At 37.5% G+C, this 22,210-nt stretch overlaps 1 protein-coding gene across 17 annotated transcripts in view; it reads right to left on the bottom strand.

Annotated features, from left to right (window-relative positions):
- Nucleotides 1–22,210, bottom strand: part of Pcdh15 (protocadherin related 15) — a 1,427,876-nt gene that overhangs the window by 279,750 nt on the left and 1,125,916 nt on the right. For all 17 annotated transcript variants that reach the window (XM_036167862.1, XM_036167881.1, XM_036167872.1 and 14 more), the window contains 3 exons: nucleotides 14,821–15,027; nucleotides 7,517–7,651; nucleotides 5,779–5,928 (listed from right to left, as the gene is read on the bottom strand). In XM_036167862.1, coding sequence (XP_036023755.1) covers nucleotides 5,779–5,928; nucleotides 7,517–7,651; nucleotides 14,821–15,027 — 492 coding nt within the window. The remainder of the gene's footprint in view (nucleotides 1–5,778; nucleotides 5,929–7,516; nucleotides 7,652–14,820; nucleotides 15,028–22,210) is intronic.

The raw sequence follows: 22,210 nt of genomic DNA, 5'->3' as shown, positions 1-22,210 counted from the left end.
ACAGAGACCTGAAGAGCTCAGATGCTCTTGAATTCTCTCACATTCAGCTTACATTTTTATTATATTAAATAAAGAGTTGTTAAACTAGGCTTTCATCAAATCCCTCTCATAAGCATCAACAGCCCACCTGGACCAGGATATTTTACTTTTTTTTGAGGAAACTCCAGATTTGAAAAGCCAAATCTAAACTACTTTTCTATCCAAGGTAATTCTTCCCAGACCAATTGACAGATTAACTGACACACACACAGCAGTCTTAACTTGTACAAGGTAATGCACTCTGAAACATGCAGACTCAAAAGCTAAGCAAAGCAGGAACCCTGGGAAAGGTGATGGCTAAGTAAAAACTCTTTTACAGAAGTGTTGCCTTACAAGAACCAAAGTCTGCTACAAAACAACAGAAAAGCCCTTAACAATAACAGTGTTGGGAGAACAAGGCAATATATATTTAATATAGTAAAAGGAAAGCAAATATTTCACTCTCCTACCATTTTGAACCTCCCTCCAAGTAGAAATGGTATCCAAACGCCTCAGGCAGTTATTACACCTGTGCTCATAATATCCATCTCTGCAGGAATGCGTATTTGCACCTGCCTTTGAGTACTGAGAATCCTAACAGAGCCACAGCATTCTAATTATCCAGGAAGATCTTCTATCTACCTGATCCTTAACAGGTGTCACACAGATTGAGGACTAAAAGAAAAGCTTTCGAGTTTGACATTTAATGGTACACCGATGAGATGTGTGGTTACATGTGAATGTAGTAGTGTGGCATGAGTGAAGTTTAGGTCATACAGTTCAGAGATAAAGGCAGACACAAAGAAGATGAATCACTTTAGCTGTAGACACATGCACTGATGCATCCATCCAGATAATTTTGTCAATGAGGAGAATGAACAGAGTAAGGCAACATAATGAATAGCTGGAGATATAGCTTAGCTTACACAGTGCTTGTCTAGCATGCACTAAGCCTTGGATTCCCTATCAGCACTACAGAAACTCAACATGGTGGCACCTCTCTGTAATCCCAGCATTTGATATGTGGAGCCATGAGTATCAGGAAGTCAATGACATAATCTGTGACAGTGAGTTCATGGTCAGCCTAGACTGAAGACCAAAAGAATTCTGAGTATAACATTTAGATTCCAGCCTAGATACAAAAGCTAAAGAGCTACTTTAAGATAATACTCCCCAAAGTTTGGTTCATTACTCATTCATGCAAGATTCATGATGGTCTGTTAACAGCATTCAAGAATAAGGCCGACACATAAATCCACAGCTGTAGTTCATAACTGAAAGGTTTGAGATAGTTCTGGCTTCACTCTTTATGTGCAACCTATCTACTTCCTGTAGGCTAGGACAGCCACCATCTAATAAAAACACTGCACTCAGAGATAGCCCTGAGCTCCTACAGGCGAAACAGGCTTAGACATATAGACAGCGACATTACAATAAATGAACTTGTAACTGGGAGGTTGCTGGCTCTCACCTTTGCCTCCTAAGACCTTCACTCACATGACATCAGGTTATTAAGCAACAAGCCAAGTGGCTGATTTCTGGCAGGCTGGGGGTGTCAATGGTGAGACAAGGGAGTAGAGAAATGGGTCAGAACCCCACATGGCATTTACAGACTGGGGTTCTGAATCCCTTTGCTTTGCTTTCAACTGTTCTATCCCTGGGGAATCAATTTCATTTTTATCTCTAGTCTCTTGCTGGATGATTTACACTCAGTTCTTTCAGCACACACCAGGAACAACATTACAAATACTAATTATGAACCTTAAATTCTTGGCTTTTAAATAATTAAGAAAAACTTGAAGGCATATAGACACAAACAACAGTCTGTCTTCATAATCTGCATGGTTCAGGGAAATGCACACAATATAAATCTTTAAATGCAAAGCAAGATCTGTTTTAGAAACAGATACATAAGGGAAATTAACTTTTGTAGACCTCAAATGCCGGAAATAAGCTTTTGATCCCTGAGGGCAAACATTTTTGAGCTATGCTTCACCACATAATTACTATCGTTTTCTTAGTTAAACTTTCCCATTCCCTGCTGGCTGGTTTTCTATATAAACTTACTTTTATTTCTAATTACATCATTATAGAGATGAGAATCAGGTCTAATTAAATAAAAACATGAAAATAATTGTCATTCCCTTATCTGCTACCTTTGAAAGATGCCTTTTAAAATAAAACTGTGCCTGGTCCACAGATTGACTAGAAATAAAGGGGACAAGCTAACAAGTCCCCATTCTGCACTTCCATTCACACAGTCTGGTTTCTGTTGGTCTCTTGTCTGAAATACATACACTCAGCACCTACTCTGTTAATCAACTGCCACACACAGGTACTACGGATAAGCAAATGAACTAATTATAGGTCTGTTCTCTAAATAAATGAGCTGGAACTAACCCCTCCATAGGAGAGGTGCCACACAATATGTGAAGGAAGTTTACGGATCCGTACAAAACCTTTCCTTTATGATCATGGACGTAGAGGACATACAGAAAGATTCTCACACACAATTGCAGCGTTCCTTTTCATATGACCCCAGTAAATCCCAGACTGAAGAAAAGAGGGAATATATGGCTTCCTGTTCATAGTGCAGAGTGTAAGTGGATAATGGTGGTTCATCAGAACACACATTTCTTGCAGAGGAAATATTCCTGGCACATGCTGGCATTGCAGAAGCAAATATAGAGAAAGAGGTGATGAACTCTGAAAGTTTGGATCTGAGGCGAGGAAAAGAGGAAAACAAGAAAATTTCTGGCTCTTAAATAGAGGATAAGGTACACATGGAGTATAAATACATGTGTATATGTCTGGGCACATGGACAGAAGTGTGTGTGTATGTGTGTGTGTGTGTGTGTGTGTGTGTGTGTGTGTGTGTGTATACACATACATGCACAGGTTGTATGTGCATGAACATTTACATGTTTGCATACCTGCACAGGTATGTGTATGTGTGTGTGTGTGTGTGTGTGTGTGTGTATACATGCACAGGTGTTGTGTGTGCCTGTGAACATGCACAGGTGTGTGAGTATAGATACACAGTTGTTACACATAACTGTAGATGTGCAGAGGTGTTTGTATTTGAACATACAAGCATGCATATGTTTATTCCTGTGCTTGTCTTTGTAGTTCATGTGTGTGCATGTATGTGTATGCCTGTGTGCATGTATATATGTATGCCTATGTGCACATGGATCTATATGTGTGTATGGACACACAGAGTCAGCTGACATCCTGGTAGAAACATTTCCACACCACATCAGACTGTTGGTGATGAAGTGTTCTGCTTCCAAGATGCAAGCTTAGGCGTGACTTGATTCTTCCCAGCAAACCACTGACAACCGAAACAAAAGGGTGATGGCTTAGGAGAAAAAGAAAGTGAGAGAGCACAGAGCAGACAGCCAAGCGTGAAAACCATCCAGGAATGAAGTGGTCAAGAGGAAGATGAGGTAGACCATTGAATTTACTCTGAGAAAAAAGATAAAGAAATAATAGGATAACTGGGTAGATCATTGAATCTACTCTAAAAAGAAAAGGGGAAGATATAAAAATGACAAAAGGTAGATTATTGAATCTATTATGAAAAGAAAAAAGAGAGAATATGGATATGATAAGATAAAAAGGGAGATTATTAAATCTACTTTTAAAAAGGAACTACTTGTTTTACATAGGATAAGTAATGAAAAATTTTTAACTGAGTTTATCATATGTTACTGGACTGGACATTGTTAATATACATAATGAAGTTTTTTGTCTGAATCTGTCAAATGTTAATGGACTAGACACTGTTAATTAATTCTTGACTGTATATATTGTATATACTTATTGAATAGTTTTTCTTGTATTAGTTATAAGTTTTTAAATTTTAAACTAAAACGGGGAAATGTGGTGTTATTGTGTTCCCCAAAGTATTATTTACTCTAATAAACTTATCTGGGGTCAGAGAACAGAACAGCCACTAGATACAAACACTAGAAAATGGTGACACTCATGCCTTTAATCCTAGCATTCCAGAGGCAGAAATCCGTCTGGATCTCTGAGTTCAAGGCCACACTGAAAACAGTCAGGCATGGTGACACATGCCTTTAATTCCAGGAAGTGATGGCAGAAAGGAAATAAGGAATTTAAGGCGTGAGGACCAGGAACTAGGCTGGTTAAGCTTTTAGACTGTTGAGTAGCAGTTCAGCTGAGATTCATTCTGGATGAGGACTCAGAAGCTTCCAGTCTGAGGAAACAGGATCAGCTGAGGAACTGGCGAGGTGAGGAAGCTGTGGCTTGTTCTGCTTCTCTGATTTTCCAGCATTCACCCCAATACCTGGCCTTGAGTTTGTTTTTATTAGTAAGACCATTTAAGATTCATGCTACAGGAAGAAGTAATTCAAGGAAACGAAAATGGGACAGTTGGGGATGGAGGCTAGAGACGACATTAAATGAAGGGCCAGAAACGCCATGAAGACCACACTGCATCCACAGGCGAGGCATCTGGCCAGTTTTCAAAAACCTTGACCTATCTGTCTCATGACAAACTATGCACCAACATTTAACACTACTTATTTTGTCATTACTCCGAGTGTGTAAGTAATTTACAATAATTTGTTGCCAGATCCTGTAATGAGTATACAGGATTGTGGCCTCCCTGGCCTGAAAGTGACTTAATCTAATCAGGTCTAACCCTCAGGGTCGGACAAGGTCTAGGTCTCTTCATGATTGCACAGCTGAACCCAGTGAACTGAGTTCACTAATCACCTATGTGTTGCCCTTTGAGAGGCAATTCAGACACTCTACAGTGAAGCTTAGAGGCTGTCTTCCTAACTAGCTCCCCAGAAAAATGTTGAAGAGATTGCTTGGTAAATATGAGAATCAACTACACTTTGGATTCATAAAAATCTTCATTGATTGATATTATCAAGTCTTTATACCTGTATTCCAAATAGTCAGAATACTAAAAGAATTTGCAAACTGGCTTGTAAATTATTTAAATGTGAGCACGTAAAATGTGAAAAAACCAAACAAATTAAGGGCATAATTTTGTCTGATATGCACGTTCTTGAAAGAACCATTTACTATCTAATATAAAATTCCTCTCCTGTGATAATTTGACTTTAATCTAGACATGCAATATCTAATATTGTAACCCACCGATTTATTAATGCAATCTTTTATATATGTCAACAAAGGAAGCTTAGCCCATTTCCATGACAGTGAAAGGTAATGTGAATATTTAAATTAAGTGATGGAACACTAATCATATTCAGTAAGCTAAAATTTTAAAAAACAAGCATCAGCAAGTCAAATAATTATATGTAGTGACTACTTCATATACATACATATATATATATATATATACACACATATACATATATATGTGTGTTTATTATATGTTCAGTGTTTGTGTGTGTGTGCGCGTGCATGCATGTGTGTTTGTGTGCCGTGTGCGTGTGTGTGTGTGTGTGTGTGTGTGTGTGTGTGTGTGTGTGTGTATAAATGCATGTGCGCACATTCTTGTCGTGGTTCAGTCCTTCTATCCTGGTTTCTGGGCATCAAACATAAGACATGTGGTTTTGTGCATGAAGTGTTATTACCCACTGAGCCATCCTGTTGCCAGCCCAGGATGTTTATTTTTATTTAAAACACTAACATCAACTAGAAAATCTCTAAAGCCATTTGTAAGTCTGAAGATAATTTTCATTTCCTGGGGGAGCAGTGTGTGATGCTCTGGAAAGGCCTGCTGCAAGTACATCACACATTCAGCGGAGTTACCTGAATGACACTGTCCCCAGGACTCATATCTGTGTAAACATAGACATCATAGGAGATTTCCGGGAAGGTTGGTGTGTTATCATTTGCATCCATCACTCGGATATTGACCACAACTGGTTCACTTTCTTGTACACCATCAAATGCTGTTATCTGTGGAGAAACAACATACTTAGTGGAGAAGTCACATAAACGTAAGAGTAAAGAGGGTACTCCAGCAAGCTAATACTTTTTATGTGATTTTTAAATATGCTAAGCTTTCAATAAAACGAAATAGTAAGATATAAATGACAAATATCCAAAGTGTTTCAAAATTTCTCTTAAGAAGCAATGACTGAGGACTCCACATATGGTTACAGGGATTTTTAAATAATGAGATATGGAAAGGTTTTAGAAGCTTACATTGGACCAATGACATTGCTGACCCTTCAAAGTTAATATATTTGTTGCTGTTGTTTTTGAGACAGGAGTCCTATAGTTCCATCGGACCTCAGACTCGTTATATAGTTGAGGATGACTTTGAATTTGATCGTTTCCTGTTCCTACTCCCACCTCCTAAATATTGGGATGATAGGCATGCACCGCCATCACATTTGATTTATGCAAAGATGGGGACTGAGTCTAGCACCTCGTGCATGCTGGACAAGTGCCCCACTAACTGAGCTACATCTCTAGTCTCAGGTAAATTTATTCCCTAATGTATAACTGGAAAATGTTCCTCATGATTATAGAATTTGCATACAAGACAATTATTTCACAATTGGCGTTCTTATCTTACTTAAGAAACTGAAGGCCCTGGACATGCGATGTAATATTCTATCAATGTGTAAAATGGTGATATAAATGATTCAACATTCATTACTCAAGATATCTTAATTACCTTATTGACACTTTAGAAGTACCTAACACTCAGGAGTGCTGCAGCCATCTGTTGGCTATCTTGCCTAAATGACTTTGAAAATCGACTACATATCTGAGTTGTAATTATCATTTGGGGCATTCTGGAAGCTGCAGTCATCTGCAAAGTGGGCTCTTCCAGAATGAACTCCTAAGTAAGCCTCATAACATGTGCCCTTGTATAATCCACTTTTCTCTTTTGCTTCGTTTGGGAATTTGGATATAATTAAACTTGCTTTGATCTCTATGATAGATGGTGCATTTATCTCCTATACCGTGATAAATGGCTACAAACCACAACTCTAATGACCTTCATTTCTCCTCTAATAAGTCAAACCCAAGGTCTCTGTCTCAGTATTACTGACATTCTAGTGCAGATACTCTCTGGTGCTGGGCTCCTGTGTGCACTGTGGGATGGATATCTAACGGTAGTCACTGTTTCCGCCAGAGTATGCTAGGAGCACCCTCCACACATCAACATGTGCTCTCTGGAGGAGGGACATCATTGCTAGTTGAGAACCACCTGCTTCAGACAGCACTGAAATTGAAAATGCATCCACACCACAGTAGTTAAAACAATGCTTTATTTGCTGGGTTTCATTTTATATCATTCACTCCTGTAATGCAAAGATTGAAAATATTTTTCTGTAGTGAGTAAATAATAACACTATTCTCCAATGGCACATTCTCCAATGGCACACATTTATAGAGTAAAAGGGAAAAATGAATGTATTGATACTTTCTCTTCTTCCTCACATGGCATGTTTTTACCCACAAATCATTGATCTTATCAACTTCAAAATCAGTTTCAACTGTGAGAATATAAACATATGAAATATTTTACCAGAAAGGTGTATGTTTGCTGTTCCTCCCTGTCCACAGGCTGAAGCAGGGTTAGGTAACGGGTGATGCCGGTGGGTGTAACAGTGAAGACCGAGGTGTAGTCATTCAGGAAAAGGTGGAGTTCTGGATCTTTTGTCTTTGAAAGAAAATATATCATTTAAAATGGTGATCATACAATGGACTTTTTAGTTCATTGGCCTGAAAATTAAGTTTTTAAATTTATTACAAATGCATGTCATTATATTAAAGACTCCTCAAGGAAAGGAGATATTTGAGTAGCATTCACTCACAAGCAACCAAAGCCATCCAACAATGTGGACCACATAACACTGAAGTGTTAGCACAATTAATGTAAAACAGGAAAGACTACAGTAAGACAGAGCAGGAAGCAAGCTAATTGAATGTACTTCTGCCGGTCATTTGATATAAAACTTTCTGTGTTGTATTGGATCCAAGATACAAGAAATAATAGGAAGAAAGGAAAATTGGAGCCTAGAATTTCAGCTGTAAAATTTTATAGTCACTTCATTTGTAGCAATAAACTGAACATATGCATGCTACTGGGTTGTTCTCACTTTCAATGTAAAACAGGAATAAAATTGGTGATGCATTATTCATTACCCATAAATATTAGGCTTGCTTTTTCTGTCTCATTTTAATACTGTAAAATTCTTCAAAGGAAAACACAATATTGTAATTAAAATATTTTAGATGATTTGCTAGAAAATATATGTAAACTTAACACTTGTGCGTGTCAAATAGTCTAGAGAAAATTATACTATAGAGGAATTTTTTAAAATTCAGAACTAGGATAATTAGCACAGCATTGGAAACCTTTCACAGTTTTGTTCATCCCCCTTCAATGGTAAGACACCATTCACTGCTGTTTGGGGAAAAGATGGACATGATGTAATGTCCTTGGGTTACTGCTTACCCAGTGAACAAGGAAGGAGCTGGAGGAAATGAAAGGGGATGCAAGGAATCTGGATCTGGGTGATACAGGAAACAAGTGTGCTTATGTGTGCTTTCTCTAAAATATTAGCATAGTATGGTGTTCAATGTGTTTAAGAAGGGTTTCCTAGGTCTTTTGCTAAGTATTAATCACAGAGGGCAGAGCAGGGGGATTGTCACATGTGTTAATTTGGGAAAAAATAAGACCTAGCATTTTAAATTTTCTGTATAGAAAGAGAAAATAACTATATAAAAGTGGGCATACTTTAAACCACAAGCTTTCATCAGTAGATTTCCCCCCCCCCTCTTGTGGTTATTTGTGCATATTTCAAATTTCTTCAAAATGGATGCTTTTCCTCTGAACCTGCAACACAGTGTGTGTTGAGGGTTGTGTGCACTTCCGTGCCCATGTTTTGGGGATCAGGTTGGTGTACTCTTTTCATCTCAGAACAATAAGAGAGGAGTACTATTGAGATTGACTTTTTTGTCTATTGATTTTTTAAATAATCAAATCTATTAACCCATAAAGAGCCAGGAGTCTATGCTCTGATATCTTCCAATGGGGCTTTGACATGCCTAGAATGTAGGTTAAGTTGATTGAGGAACTATGTTAATTAAAAAAATGATTTATGAAAGATTACATCTTGACCAACATCCTTGAAAACTCTTCTTTTCTTAAATAACAGTATCAGTTTTGATGAAATTCAGTTATTAATCTAAAGATGATAAAAAGTAGTAAGCTTACAGTTTCACAATAAGTGAATGTTTACCAGTATTTAGTGTATTCTTATAATTTTATCAAATTCTAATACTTTAAAATTCACATTATCTTTATGTTCTCTGAGTGTGTTTCTGTATTGCTACCTAACACATTTTACTCATGACTCCAGGCTCCTGTGATGCAAGTGCATGGGCTTTGACATATATATGTTTAGTAACAATGCAATTCTTCCTTCTGGTTCATATTTTCCATTATTCACTTCTCTCTTTGTGCTTGCATTTTCCTTCAATTTATTCTCTTCCATCAACTGTAGATTTGTGAGGTACACTTCTTAATACATTCACACGTCAGCACTGTGACGACATAATACTTCCATGAATATTAACTTGTCACCCTGCAGGTGCTTATGCAACTGTAGTAAAACAATTAATTCCAGATGATACCATTTGCTTTGACCAATTTTGGGAGGCTACAATGATTTTCCATGTCAGATAATGTTTACTGGAAATCGGCACACATGGTTCTCCAGCTACAGTAACACCAGAGAGGTTCTTATCATCTCAGAGCAACAGGGGCTGAGCCTCTCACAAGAAACTGACTGTAGATGGAGGCAGTGTGTCCTAGAGCTGACCTTTACTGCCTCGCATGGACCTGTCATGTCACAGGACACACTTCAGCTCACCCTGCTCTGTTCTGCTGTTAACCTCTTACTGCAACAGAACATTTTTTGACATTCACATATTTTTCTTACAACAGGAACCTTTTAAATCTATAACATATATGTAAATGCTATTGCTAAATAACTTAGTGACCCTTCAAGAACACACATTTATGACAGCGTTGGAAATATTGAGCAAATTGTCACTTAAGAGTTAGTATTTTAGAATGATTTTAAGGTCAATGGTAGAAATGTCATGATGAGCATCAAATTCCAGTGCAAGTGTTTCAACATAAACAGCACTAATGCTTTAAGAATTTTATAATAAAAAGATTCATCTTTCTTTACCAGAAACATTTTAAATATGCCAAAATTTAGGCAAAACCCAATATGTATGTTAAATATTCCTATTCTTATAAAGTATAGATCTTTCTTTGACCAATTGCATCATAATATCACAGTTTTGATTTTTTTAATAATAATTAAATTTTCATATAGTTACAGAGTTAAGTTCAGGAAACATTGGTATGTTTGCATTGCCTTGGACCATATAAATGTCCAGACTACTGGTCTTCACTGAATAAGATATGAATGGACATATATTCCCACACAGCCCAGGGATTTTCTGAATAGACACAGAATACTCTGATCTCATTTTCCACAAGGCCAGGAGAGTTCATGTAGCAGTCATGTCTATGTGACTCGAAAATGAACTTTGGTTTGCTAAATATAGAGAATTTATTAATGGATAATATTTTCTTCTGTCACATAAGATACAATTTATTTTACCCTAAAACACCATGCAGCATATACCAAATATATGATTTATTAGCACATTGCTTTGGAAATTGTTTGAGGTAGGGTAAAATAAACTCCAATCCACTCCCCAAAATAGGAAAAAAATCAATATAAAAATAAATGTATATACAAAAAGATAAATAAATATTTAAATATAAAATAAGAGAACAGATATTTTAATGAGTCAAAATATTACCACATGCATGCAAGATGATATGTATGCTTGCATATGTACACATAACACATGCCTATATATGTGCCCATATACATGTATGCATATTCATGAGCATATATACACATGACAAAGAATGACAGGAAATCTTAGAAATCTAATCTAACTTGTCAGTTTTAATTAATTAGTGATAGAGTACTACAGTACTAAGATCAGTACTCCATCTCAAATTTAGAACCTTTTAGAAAAGAAATTCCATGATGAATTCCCAATGTCCATGACAGACTTAGAAACCACCAATATTTAAATAACATTTAGTCTACTATTTGTTGACTAAATTATCACTTACATTTTTAGTAAGTGATAATAAATTTTTATTTAGAAAGAAAAAGAACCAGAAATGATCCACAGCAACTGGCAATCACAAAACCAACAACCTAGTACCTACAGGAACTCCACCAGGTGGCACCTACATGTAAATTAGACACAAAATAAACAGTAAACATAAAGGTCATGCCTACCCAATTCACTTAAATACACAATAGTAGAGAAAATAAATGAAGTTGTTTAAGCTAACAACGTTGTCCATGAGATATACAATCATTTTTTCTTTGCACTTTGATATCTATATATATGATAGAATTACATTTTTATAAGTATCCACTTATCAGTACATAATACCTTCAAAAATACATTGATTAAATATCTTAAAACATCAACAATTCCATTGAATGGTTAGTGAATCACTATCATTAAACAATCTAGTGTATGATCGCTGATTTGTCACCTTAGGGGCTCTTACAGAGAAATTCAGTGCTCAGCTTTTCCTGGCTCTGACTCTGAAAGCATAGCTCAGTTCTGTTGTAGACCTTGTGCATTTCTTGATGTTCTTCCAGGAAGAGCTATTTCAAAACCATACCGGCTGTACTGCTAAATGACGTAAGTAAACATTTCATGTATGTGTGCATGTTGATCTGTGAAAAATCAAGATTGATAGAAGGATGTTCTCTTTAGTAATTTTTCAGTCTTATAAAAGTTGCTCAGGGTGCTTTTTAACTCCACATTTATACAATATGAACAGCACTATAACCCAGCAAGTTTGGCTCTTATTTCCTAAAATCTTGTCTCATTTTTTCCTGGTAGAAGGAAAAAGCCATCTGTAGGATATAATTTACCATCTGTAGGAATGGATCCAGTTGGCATGTGCTCTTAGCCTTGACTATTCCTGAAGCTGTCCAAAGGAATCTACTCCTGCAGTGAGTTCTGGCTCCCCTTGCTTGAGGTCAGTCTCTTTTGATATTGATAACCTCTTCTTGAGGTTTCTCATTTCTATAAGATTATTGGACCCCTTGTGCTGTCTATTCTCAATTCTAGCTCCTCACAGAGCAAGTTGGTCTTACCAGGTAGTCAATAGTTTCACAGTAAATTGCAGTAATCTCGATATTTATTTTTGTAATGTAGATACTCTGAAACTCCTAGAAATGAACTAATTTCTTGTTTAAAAAATACCAAAAAGAGTGTTTGAAAGAAAAAAACACACAAACACAGATGATTCAGGCAAATATCCATTTTCCAACATATAAATGTCTATTTTGTGAATTATTTTGTGTTCCAGTGAAGGTAGACTTTAAAAATAATGGATGAGTTGTAAGTATATAGCTCATGTTGATATGGCAAAGAGTTCTCTAAGAGTTAGAGTGGACCAACCATTGAAAGGGATATCTAGTGAGTCCATGAACTGACTAACTCAGTATCCTTGCTAGATGTCCTCATTCCTTCAACCATGACTGAGTTTATCAGTACTCTGGAGAGTTATCAAAACCTATCAAGGGGTGGAAAGTGGTGTGAAAAATAAAAAGTTATCATGGCGTGAGATATATCATAAAGAGATTTCAGCTTAGTGAAGGGGAAAGACTGATATTTCAGAATCAAAAGTGTGTTAGAGAAATATATCAAAAAGGGACACTCATCTCAGCTTGGACTAGGAAAGAAAAAGATTCTTGAATGAGGAACCCCCAGAGATGAATTACAAACAACAAAAAAATGTTAGCTAGCCAAAACAGTTTATATAAAATAGGATGAAACCCCTTAAGTCATACAAAATGAAGCAAAATTATTTAGCTAAGACACAGCTTGGCAAATGTGAAATGTGCCTGTGATTACACAGGGTCAGCAGGAAGTTTCAGAAATTGAAGATGGGCAAGTGGTCAGGTAACAAGTAGTGCCATTTGCATGAGATTGGGTATTCCTCTACAGAGCAACACATGCCTCAAAACGTCTTAATGACAAAGAAATCCTGTATGTATTCTAATCTAAAGGTTTAATGAAAAAATAATATCCAAGTCCTTTGAAGTGTCATACAGTCATGTCTCGAGTTTTTGAAAAGTCACTCCATGTCCCTTTCCAAAATAAGAGGATTTTAGAGATGGGACATTCACTGTGTTTCCAAACAGAGACAACAAACTTGACAGGACTGTGGTTAAATATGTGATTCAAGATTAAGAGTAGAAGAAATGAAGAAGGACCAGAATGTTAGATGATAATCAGAAGGACAAACATAAAGATAAAGAGAACATTGAGAAGGAGGAGGTGTACGGGGAAGGTGGCACGGGGGTTGCCAGTCTCAGCCGACAGAAGGAACTTTGTGTCTTCTTGTGACTGCAGTGATGAAAAATTTAAAGTCATTCTAGAACAGTGCTGTCCATTTAGCCAAATGTGATATTTATGTTTGTTAATCAAACTTTTTAAAAATTCATGTCCAGTGTTGTGGTACAGGCTTATGAGGTGGAAGCAGAAAGATGAAGCGTTCAAAGTGGATTTTAGGGGCTCAGGACAGCTCTGGGACCTCATGCCTCCTCAGGACTCTGCTATGATCCACACTTCCACTAGCAGCTTGCTTTCATTGTTAGTTTTGTGGTAGCCTATTGGCTACAAAGATGTCACACTGCTATAGAAAATTATGTCAATCTTCCTTGCTCTGCCTCTCCTTCTCTAAGTCCCTAGAGGATGCTGTGTTGACTCACATGAATTTTCTGTCCAGTCTTCATATAAAATCTCTGTGGCTAACAAGATAAATTACTCTCATTTTGCCTAGCTGGACTATTTTCCACACATACCAACAAGGTCAATACTACAAGACCAGAAGTCAGCTAGATGGGACCTGGAGGATAGAAGCCTCACCAGATACTAGCTGAAGTATGCATGGGCCAATGGCCCCCAATGTCTTCTTTAATAACCTGCCATCACAGTAGAAGGGAATCCCAAGATGCTACTCTAGGCTGCTTTCAGAATTTTTTTTTTTATTTTTAAATGATTGATTCACATTTTTGTTTTGTTTTAACTTCTTTGTTTTATTTATTTTTTTACTTATTTATTTGTGTGATACATGTGTGTGCACATATGGTATATGTATGTCGTGTGCAAATACACCTGCACCTGTGTATGTATGGAATGCATGAACACATGCCCGTGTATGGGTGTGTCATACACATGGAGGCCACACGTTAAAATCTGGCATTTCCTCCACACCTTGTTGTTAGTTGTATGTCACTGGTCTGGAGACCACTTACTGGCTAGACTTTCTTTATGTCTAGAATCTGAACTGAGGTCTTCCCACTTGCCAGGAAGCGTCTCCCTCCTTAGCCCCCCTCTTGTTATTGTATGTTCACTTTATAATGCCATTATTTTCCCTATCACAAACTATATCAAACAGCTTTCAATTTCTACTAACATAAAAGATCACCCTGGTGATGTAGCGAGTACCAAGTGAACAATTCACTGGCTTTCATATGCAGAACAGCTACATTGAAGAACAGCAATTAAATGGTAACACATGTTTAAAAATACCTTTGATAAGGAACTAAACTGTAGCACTAAGATTCATTACACCAACTTTGTTTAGTCTCTGCTTTGTGGTTTGTGCAGCAGTTATGTACTACTTCCTATAAACATATATAGAAGAAGAGGATAGCAACCAATAATAGCAAAGATATTTATGGAACTTACGTCTTCTATGTCTTTGTCCAGAGCTACAATTCTCAGAGGAGTGGTTAAGTTTAGGCTCTCAGAAATGGTGGCTCCCACTGGGGCAGATTCGAGGATATACCCTTGATAGCTGGACATTGTGAAATATGGGCTCTGATTGTTTTCATCCAGTATTTCGATGTGTAGACTAGCAAAGGCAGGGAGTGGGTGGCCGTTGTCCTGCTCAGCCTATAAATTAAAGGAAAAATAGCTATGATGTCCTCTGGAGTGACTCTTTCATGCAATAGGCATAGACTTTCTTTACCATAGGATTCTTGCAGCAAGGCAAACTGCTCTAACAAGTGTTAGAAAACATAAATGAGAAATGGAAGTAGAAAGCCCTTATTGCTTAATTGCTTTTTTCAAATCCAGTATTAATTTCAGAAAAATGACTATGATAAACTATTGCAATACTATATACAGTAAAGAGATAAGTATCTTGATATACAATTAGAAATACAGAAGGTGAATAGAATTGAGTTGCTGATAACTCAAGAATACAGAAAAAAGATTTATCAGTTAAATAAAAACCTTCTCTTCTTCTTTTGTCTTCTCAATATCTTCTTATTCCACAATGGAGATTAACTGCCTGGTGTCCTGTGAATGTGTATATGCCCAAAATGATATATTAAAATCCTAACCTAAAAGGGAGTAAGGGGTGTGACTTTGGGGATGAATACCTTGGCAAATGTACAGCCTCTATCAGTGAGATTATTGTCCTGAAAAGAGAGGCCCCAAGTGGCCCTGAGGAGGCTGGCCAACCATTTCAGAACTGCTTGACAGACTCTTGAGGATAAGAGTTCTAGGAAAGCCTGGGCTATACAGGATGAACCATCTCCCCAAACAAACAAACATGCAAAGGCCCTGGAAGAACTCTGGGCTTCTGTCACCACATGAGAGCACAACACAGAAGAGCAAAATAGGAGAGGATGTATCCTTGGCAAAACAAGCCTGCCAGAGCTTTGTCCTCAGACTCTAGAGGCCAGAACTATAAGAGATTCATGTGGTTGGCAAGCCACTGGCACTATGCACATTACCTAGTAATTGTCTTGCATAAATTAATAGATTAAAGTAGAATTTATCACTCAGAAAAGGACCTGAAAAATCACAGCTACAAGTGAAAGAAAATTCCACTGTGATTTTCAGTAGTTAAATAATTCCTAAGGTTATTTATTGGAAATACATTACTCAAGTATACTTGGATAAAACTATATTAATATATATGCTTATTTTTTCATTTGTTTTTTTATGGGCTATTTCTGCTCCACTTCTGAAGAACATGGAATGGCAAGAGGGGAAAGGAACACCCACTGACCCCCCAGGTCAGCAGAATCCACCTTGGCAATCAATGGGGTCACATGTGGCAATGGCATTGCCCTCATATCCCAAACCTAGGCTTCTAATGTAAACTTTTCTTATTTAACATTTCATCCAATAAGAAGCCTCACTGGGGTTAAGTAGAATTGATGACTTTGTATCAAGAAAATTCCCCAAATCTGTTACTACATGGGACTACCACTCACATTTAAGATGTTATGAATGTCACAATTATTAATTTTAAAGTATGATTAGTAAATGGACAGCTAAATGTTATACACTGCATTGAGACACTTGTTTATGTATTTTAACTTATTTTGTTGTCCCTACTTTGAGGTTAGTTTCTTTTTTGTACAGTTATTTTGTGCCTTTACATTGTTACTTAGCAGTAGAATGTCAAAACAGTCCTTGGCATAAAGTGTTCTGAGCTCCACTCCTCAATGAAGGTGACTCAGGAATCAACCTGTGGCTTCTTCGCACAGATGTGGGTGGTACTTACATCATCAGTTCAGAAGTTACTGTACTTTCAGGGAATGAGATTAATTGTACTGTGCCATGGAAGTTCTAGGAGCTTCTGTGATGCACATCAGGAGATATGCACTTATGGAGATAGCCAAAAAGAAATGGAGATGCAGTGTACAACCAGCAGATATAGTCCATCACCATAGAAACCAATGGTTCAACCATAGGACTCCCATCAAACATCATGGCCTACTGAAGGCAAAGATGCTCTCTCTGTGCCAGGCCTGTGGGCATGGAACAGTTCAGACACATGGGCCATTCTGAACAGAATTTCTTTCTTTCTGCTTTACTCTCCTTGCTCTAATAGTTACTGTGTTGTCCAGAGATACCAACAATGGTGTGATAACTTGCAAACTGTATAATCTATTTCCCTCATCAGACAAACACATACATATTTTTAATGTGGGGGGAAATGAGGGAACCCTCACAACTGTATAATAATGCAAGAAGCTTGCATTCCATATTCAGATTGTGTCATTAGCTTTTACTACCAGCTGTGAAGCTGGGAAAACATGTATTATTTGCTTCATGAAAACAAAGTAATTCAGTGGGAAAAAAACTAAAACTCAAATCAGATTCTTCAGAGCAACTTAATTCCCACTTTCCCCATAGCTTTGAAAAGCATCGTATGAAATTTTTACTGGTTGTTATACAGATATTGATTTGTTGTAATAATGACTAATGTTTTTGGATTGCTATTACACCTTTAGTTCTATCAGAAGCACGGCAGACCCATGTCTAGTGATCTGTGTCCAAGCCCACATTTTTACTCTTATGCCATTTGCCTCTCTAGATATCAAACCATAAACTTCTACATTGGGAAAAAGCAGAGAATGTTAGTCCATGTTCAATGCTATGTGGTATTTAAGGCACAGGCAGGTTGGGCTGAGATATCTCCAGATGTGTGAGAAACGGCACAAGGAAATTTACTGCAAGTTCCCTAAATTTACAGAATAATAACAATAGGAGAATGGATGGGAGAAACTGGCACAGGAAATCATAGGAAGATACACACTTCCTTTTCAGTTAGAGTTAAAATGTAGCATTGAGAAGAACTATTATTGCACTTTGTTCTTTAGCAGGCCCAAGTGTTTTGAGGACTCTGACTTACCCTATTTGGTGCCAATCAGAAGGGATGAGAGGTTTTTTAAGAGAGACAGACAAATGAAAATGGTTACATTTACAGCCATTTACTCTTAAAGTAATGTTATTAACATTGACAAGTGCATGGTTAGAAGTAGAAAAGCGTATCTGAAAGGCAGATGTGAGGGCTGGTGAGATGTCTCAGTGAGTACAGCGCTTGCTATGCATGAGGAACACTGCCGATTCCAAGCACCCACATGGAAAGACAGGCACAGCAGAGTGTGCCTCTAACCTCAGCATGTGCAAAGGGCAAACAGGAGGATAACCAGAACTCACCGCCCTGCTAGCATTGTCAAATCAGGAAGGTCCAGGTTCAGTGAGAGACTCTGGCTCAAAATGCATTTGAGGGTTGAGGAAGACACCAGATATTAATCTTTGTCCTCAACATGTATGCACACATAGTCATGATCACACACATACATGCAGGTACAAACAAATGGACATCAACACACACACACACACACACACACACACACACACACACACACACACAAAGACCCATGTTTGTTTGTAAAAATTATGTCAGATTTAGAGAAAAGAGTGAAGTAAAACTAATGCTCATATTTAAAGCTCAAACTATTTAGATATTCCAAGGACAGAATGTGGAAAACATTCTAGTGCTATTTTTAAAATAAGGAAACAGTTATAAGTTCTGACTGCCTTGCATCTAAGTACTATGAATACAGAGTATATATTATATATTTTGTATTCCTAGTATACACACACACACACACACACACACACACACACACACACTCACACCACAGGCTTTTTGAGGCAGCATCTTACTTTTGGCCCAGGCTGACTGAGAATTGGGCCTACCTCAGCCTGTAAATAGCTGGGGTTACAGGCATATGGTGCCACAGTGGTTTTCAAACTCCTTCCATGCTGGCTAGTGGTGAGTAATTGAACACAGAGATATGATAAATTTTAAAAGTGTAATATAAAAAAAACATTTAAAAGTGTTCCACAGAAAGAGAATAGATTCCTTTCCTATTGTGGCAGGGATAATTTCTTTTTTTCTTTTTATATTTACTTAGTTAGTGTGTGTGCACAACAAAATATTTTCTTATGACAACTTTTCTTATTCCCTTTTCAATTAAATGACTTACCAAATAGAAAAGGACTTTATTTATAGTGCTAACTAAAAGTTGACAAAGTGATGCAGCTGGGGTCTGTGGTGATATCCATGGCCGGTGTTAGCAAAGGAGGTCCTTATGTGCTTCTTAACAATAAAAATATGACTTTTATACATTTCTAAACTAGTGTTTATTTTTTCTTATTTGAAAACATATTTTTATATAATAAAGCCTGATTATGGTTTCCCCTCCCTCCATGTCTCCCAGTTTCTCTCCACATCTTTGACATATGGACCCACCTCCCTTTCAGTCTCTCATTAGAAAATAAACAGGCTTCTAAGGAATAATAATAAAATATAATATTATATTATAAGGTTAAAAACACATCATAATAGGATAAAACAAGCAAACAGAAGGAAAAGAACCCAAGGAAAGATAAGAACCAGGTAAGATGCAGTGAGCCACTTGCTTACATACTCAGGAATCCCATAAAAACAGAAAACCGGAAGCCATAATAATGTATATACAAAGGACATATTGTGTTAAAAAGAGAAGGAAAGTGAGAAAAATTAAAAAGAAAAAAGATAAAACAAAGCAAACAGAAAGAAAGAAGGAAGGGAGGAAGGAAAGAAGGAAGATAAATAAATAAAAAAGCAAGCAAGCAAGAAAAATAACCTTGACATGACATTATGTGACAAGGAACCTCCAAAGAAGCCACTGGGTTTGTTTTCTGTTGGCCGTCTACTGCTGGATATGCAGCCTACCCTTCAAAGTAGTTTGTTTTCAGCAAGAGGCAGGACCATCCATCACAGGACCAGTGAAGGGCAGGTTTGGCTCAGTGCAGCACTCAGATTTCCACATGTGTGGTTCCTATGACCTCCTGTGCTAACTAACACTGGCCATGGACATCACCACAGACCCCAGCTTCATCAGGATCATGGACCCAGACATGGCTCTTGGCAGCTTCTCAGGCCTGGACATCACCATGTCCCCAGTAGCAGCACAGGCCACTCAGATCAGTATGGCCCTGGTGGCAGCATGGCCCTCTGACACCAATGTAGTCCCAGGTGTCTGTTGATAACTGTACCTTGGTCTTACAACTCACATTTAGCTGTTATCAAAGCCACCAGTTTTGTGACTCCATTATTCAAAGCAATGTATATTTCCAGTCCCTATTTTATGTGGCCTGCTGTCAGCATTTAATGTATTAATCACTATTGGTAATTATCCTTGCTCTTATTTACCTGCTGTTTCACTTTCCACATTGGTTTGTACAAGAGTCAGACCTCTGCTATGTTTTCTTCTCTGTATCTACCCACTTACTGGTCTGGTTTCATCTCATAGTTTGTAAATTGTTCCCGTGCTTTTTATTTACATACTCACCTCACTCTGAATTCTATAGTCTACATCTAACTGTGTACTTCATAATGCTGCTTGGACATCCAACAGATATCCAATGGAAACTTGACAAAAGGTGAATCTAAGCCCAACCCCAGTCAATCAATTCTACGCAGTCTTTTTATTCTTTGATGGCAGTTTCATATTGATAGTTTCTGAAGCCAAGAACCTTGAAGTCATCTTCCTCCCCACCTCCCCTCAAGTCTCATGTCTAAAAATTCACTGATGATTACCATAAAACACAGAATGCAAGTGATTCTATGCATCATGATCCAACTGCTACCTTCTCCTATGGACTATTTAAACAGCCTAGTTCTAGACTTGACTATTGAACATTCCCACAATGACAACTTGACTTTGTCAACTAACAATACTATTTTTATAATTCCCTAGTTTTTCTTTTTTCTTTTCTTTTCTTTCTTTCTTTTTTTTTTTTTTTTTTTGTTCCTTGTAGATTCTGGAATGAAGAGCTTACGCATGCTAAGCAAACACATTACCACTGAGCTGTTTCCAGTTCCACTTTTATTTCTTATGCCCTTTAGTGAGTTCCAGGTTTCCCCAGGTCCAGGTAGATCTGGATATTATGCTCTGGCTTGCTGCCCCTATGTGGTGCCACTGACATCCAACAATGCTATTAGGTTAGAACCTTGTAGATCTTTCCTCCTCTGGAGTCCTCTTCTCACAGACATTACATGGATCAAATGACCCATGGCCTATTTGACCACCTTGTTAATTAACATGACATTCTACTAGATTTCCTTCCTTTACCATTTTGTAGCACTTTGAAACTCCTAAGATATTACTAAAATATTTGCCATCTTGCCATTTACTATAAAAATCTTACCATAAAATATAATTTACAAAGCCTGGTACACTGATAAATGTATGCAATTTTAGCACTTTGGAAGTGGAGGTGCAACATTGAGGGGTTCAATCCATGGTTACTTAGCAAGAGTTCAAGGACAGCTTGGGCCATGTGACATCCTGTCTCAAAAGAACAAACACCACTAAAAATAAAGTTCTCAAACATCAGAGATGTATGGCAATTTTATTATTCTTTTGATGCTAATGGTTCTTTCCCAAGTGCAAGACCACACCTGCACAGTTTGGTGGTCCTAGCTATGAAAGCATTTAATTTAGAAAGGAGGGTACAGGTTACTGCAAAACCAATCAATTATATAACATGAAAAACTGGGGTAGATAAACCAATAATTATTTTTCAGTACACATCTAATAAAGCTCACAATTGAGGTGAGTCATTCAACACTCTTGTGTCACAGAAAATGATAATGTATAAGACATTACTATCACATGATGATCCTGCATCATGATATGTTCAAAACATCAAACAGCATCTAGAACTCAGACCTGCTCTGTAGTTGTTAGTTTTGTTAGATACACACACACACACACACACACACACACACACACACACAAATGCACACACACTCACATAAGTGCTACCTGTACTCAGATTCCTATGTCCTTATAAATGCATAGAAATCCATAATCAGTGACTGGTGTTCTGAGATTTGCCTTCCCAAAACAAACCCACAAGGCAGATGTGGTGGCACAAGCATGTAATCTCAGCACTCAAGAGAAATAAGCAGGCTATCTCAGTGTGTTCAAGGCCAGTGTGGTCTACACAGTGAGTTCTAGGCCAGGCAAGTTTACAGTGAGTCCCTACTTTACAAGCAAGCAAGCAAATAAAATATTACCATGACCTGAAACATCCATACTACACTCTTTTGGAAAACATGAGTCTGACATTTCAACCTGTCTTTTGAAGTCTAACAAGTGGTAAAGGCTAATTCACTGAAAACAGGCCCCAGTTGAACAGGTTAACTCTGTTCACACCTCTTGTACAAGTGATCATCAATCATTTCACTTTGAGAAAAGCATCATGTAAATCT

Source organism: Onychomys torridus, chromosome 18 (assembly GCF_903995425.1).
Source record: "Onychomys torridus chromosome 18, mOncTor1.1, whole genome shotgun sequence".
NCBI classification, from domain to species: domain Eukaryota; kingdom Metazoa; phylum Chordata; class Mammalia; order Rodentia; family Cricetidae; genus Onychomys; species Onychomys torridus.
Note: the sequence above shows the minus strand (reverse complement) of the source record. Positions and strands in the feature narration are given on the sequence as shown.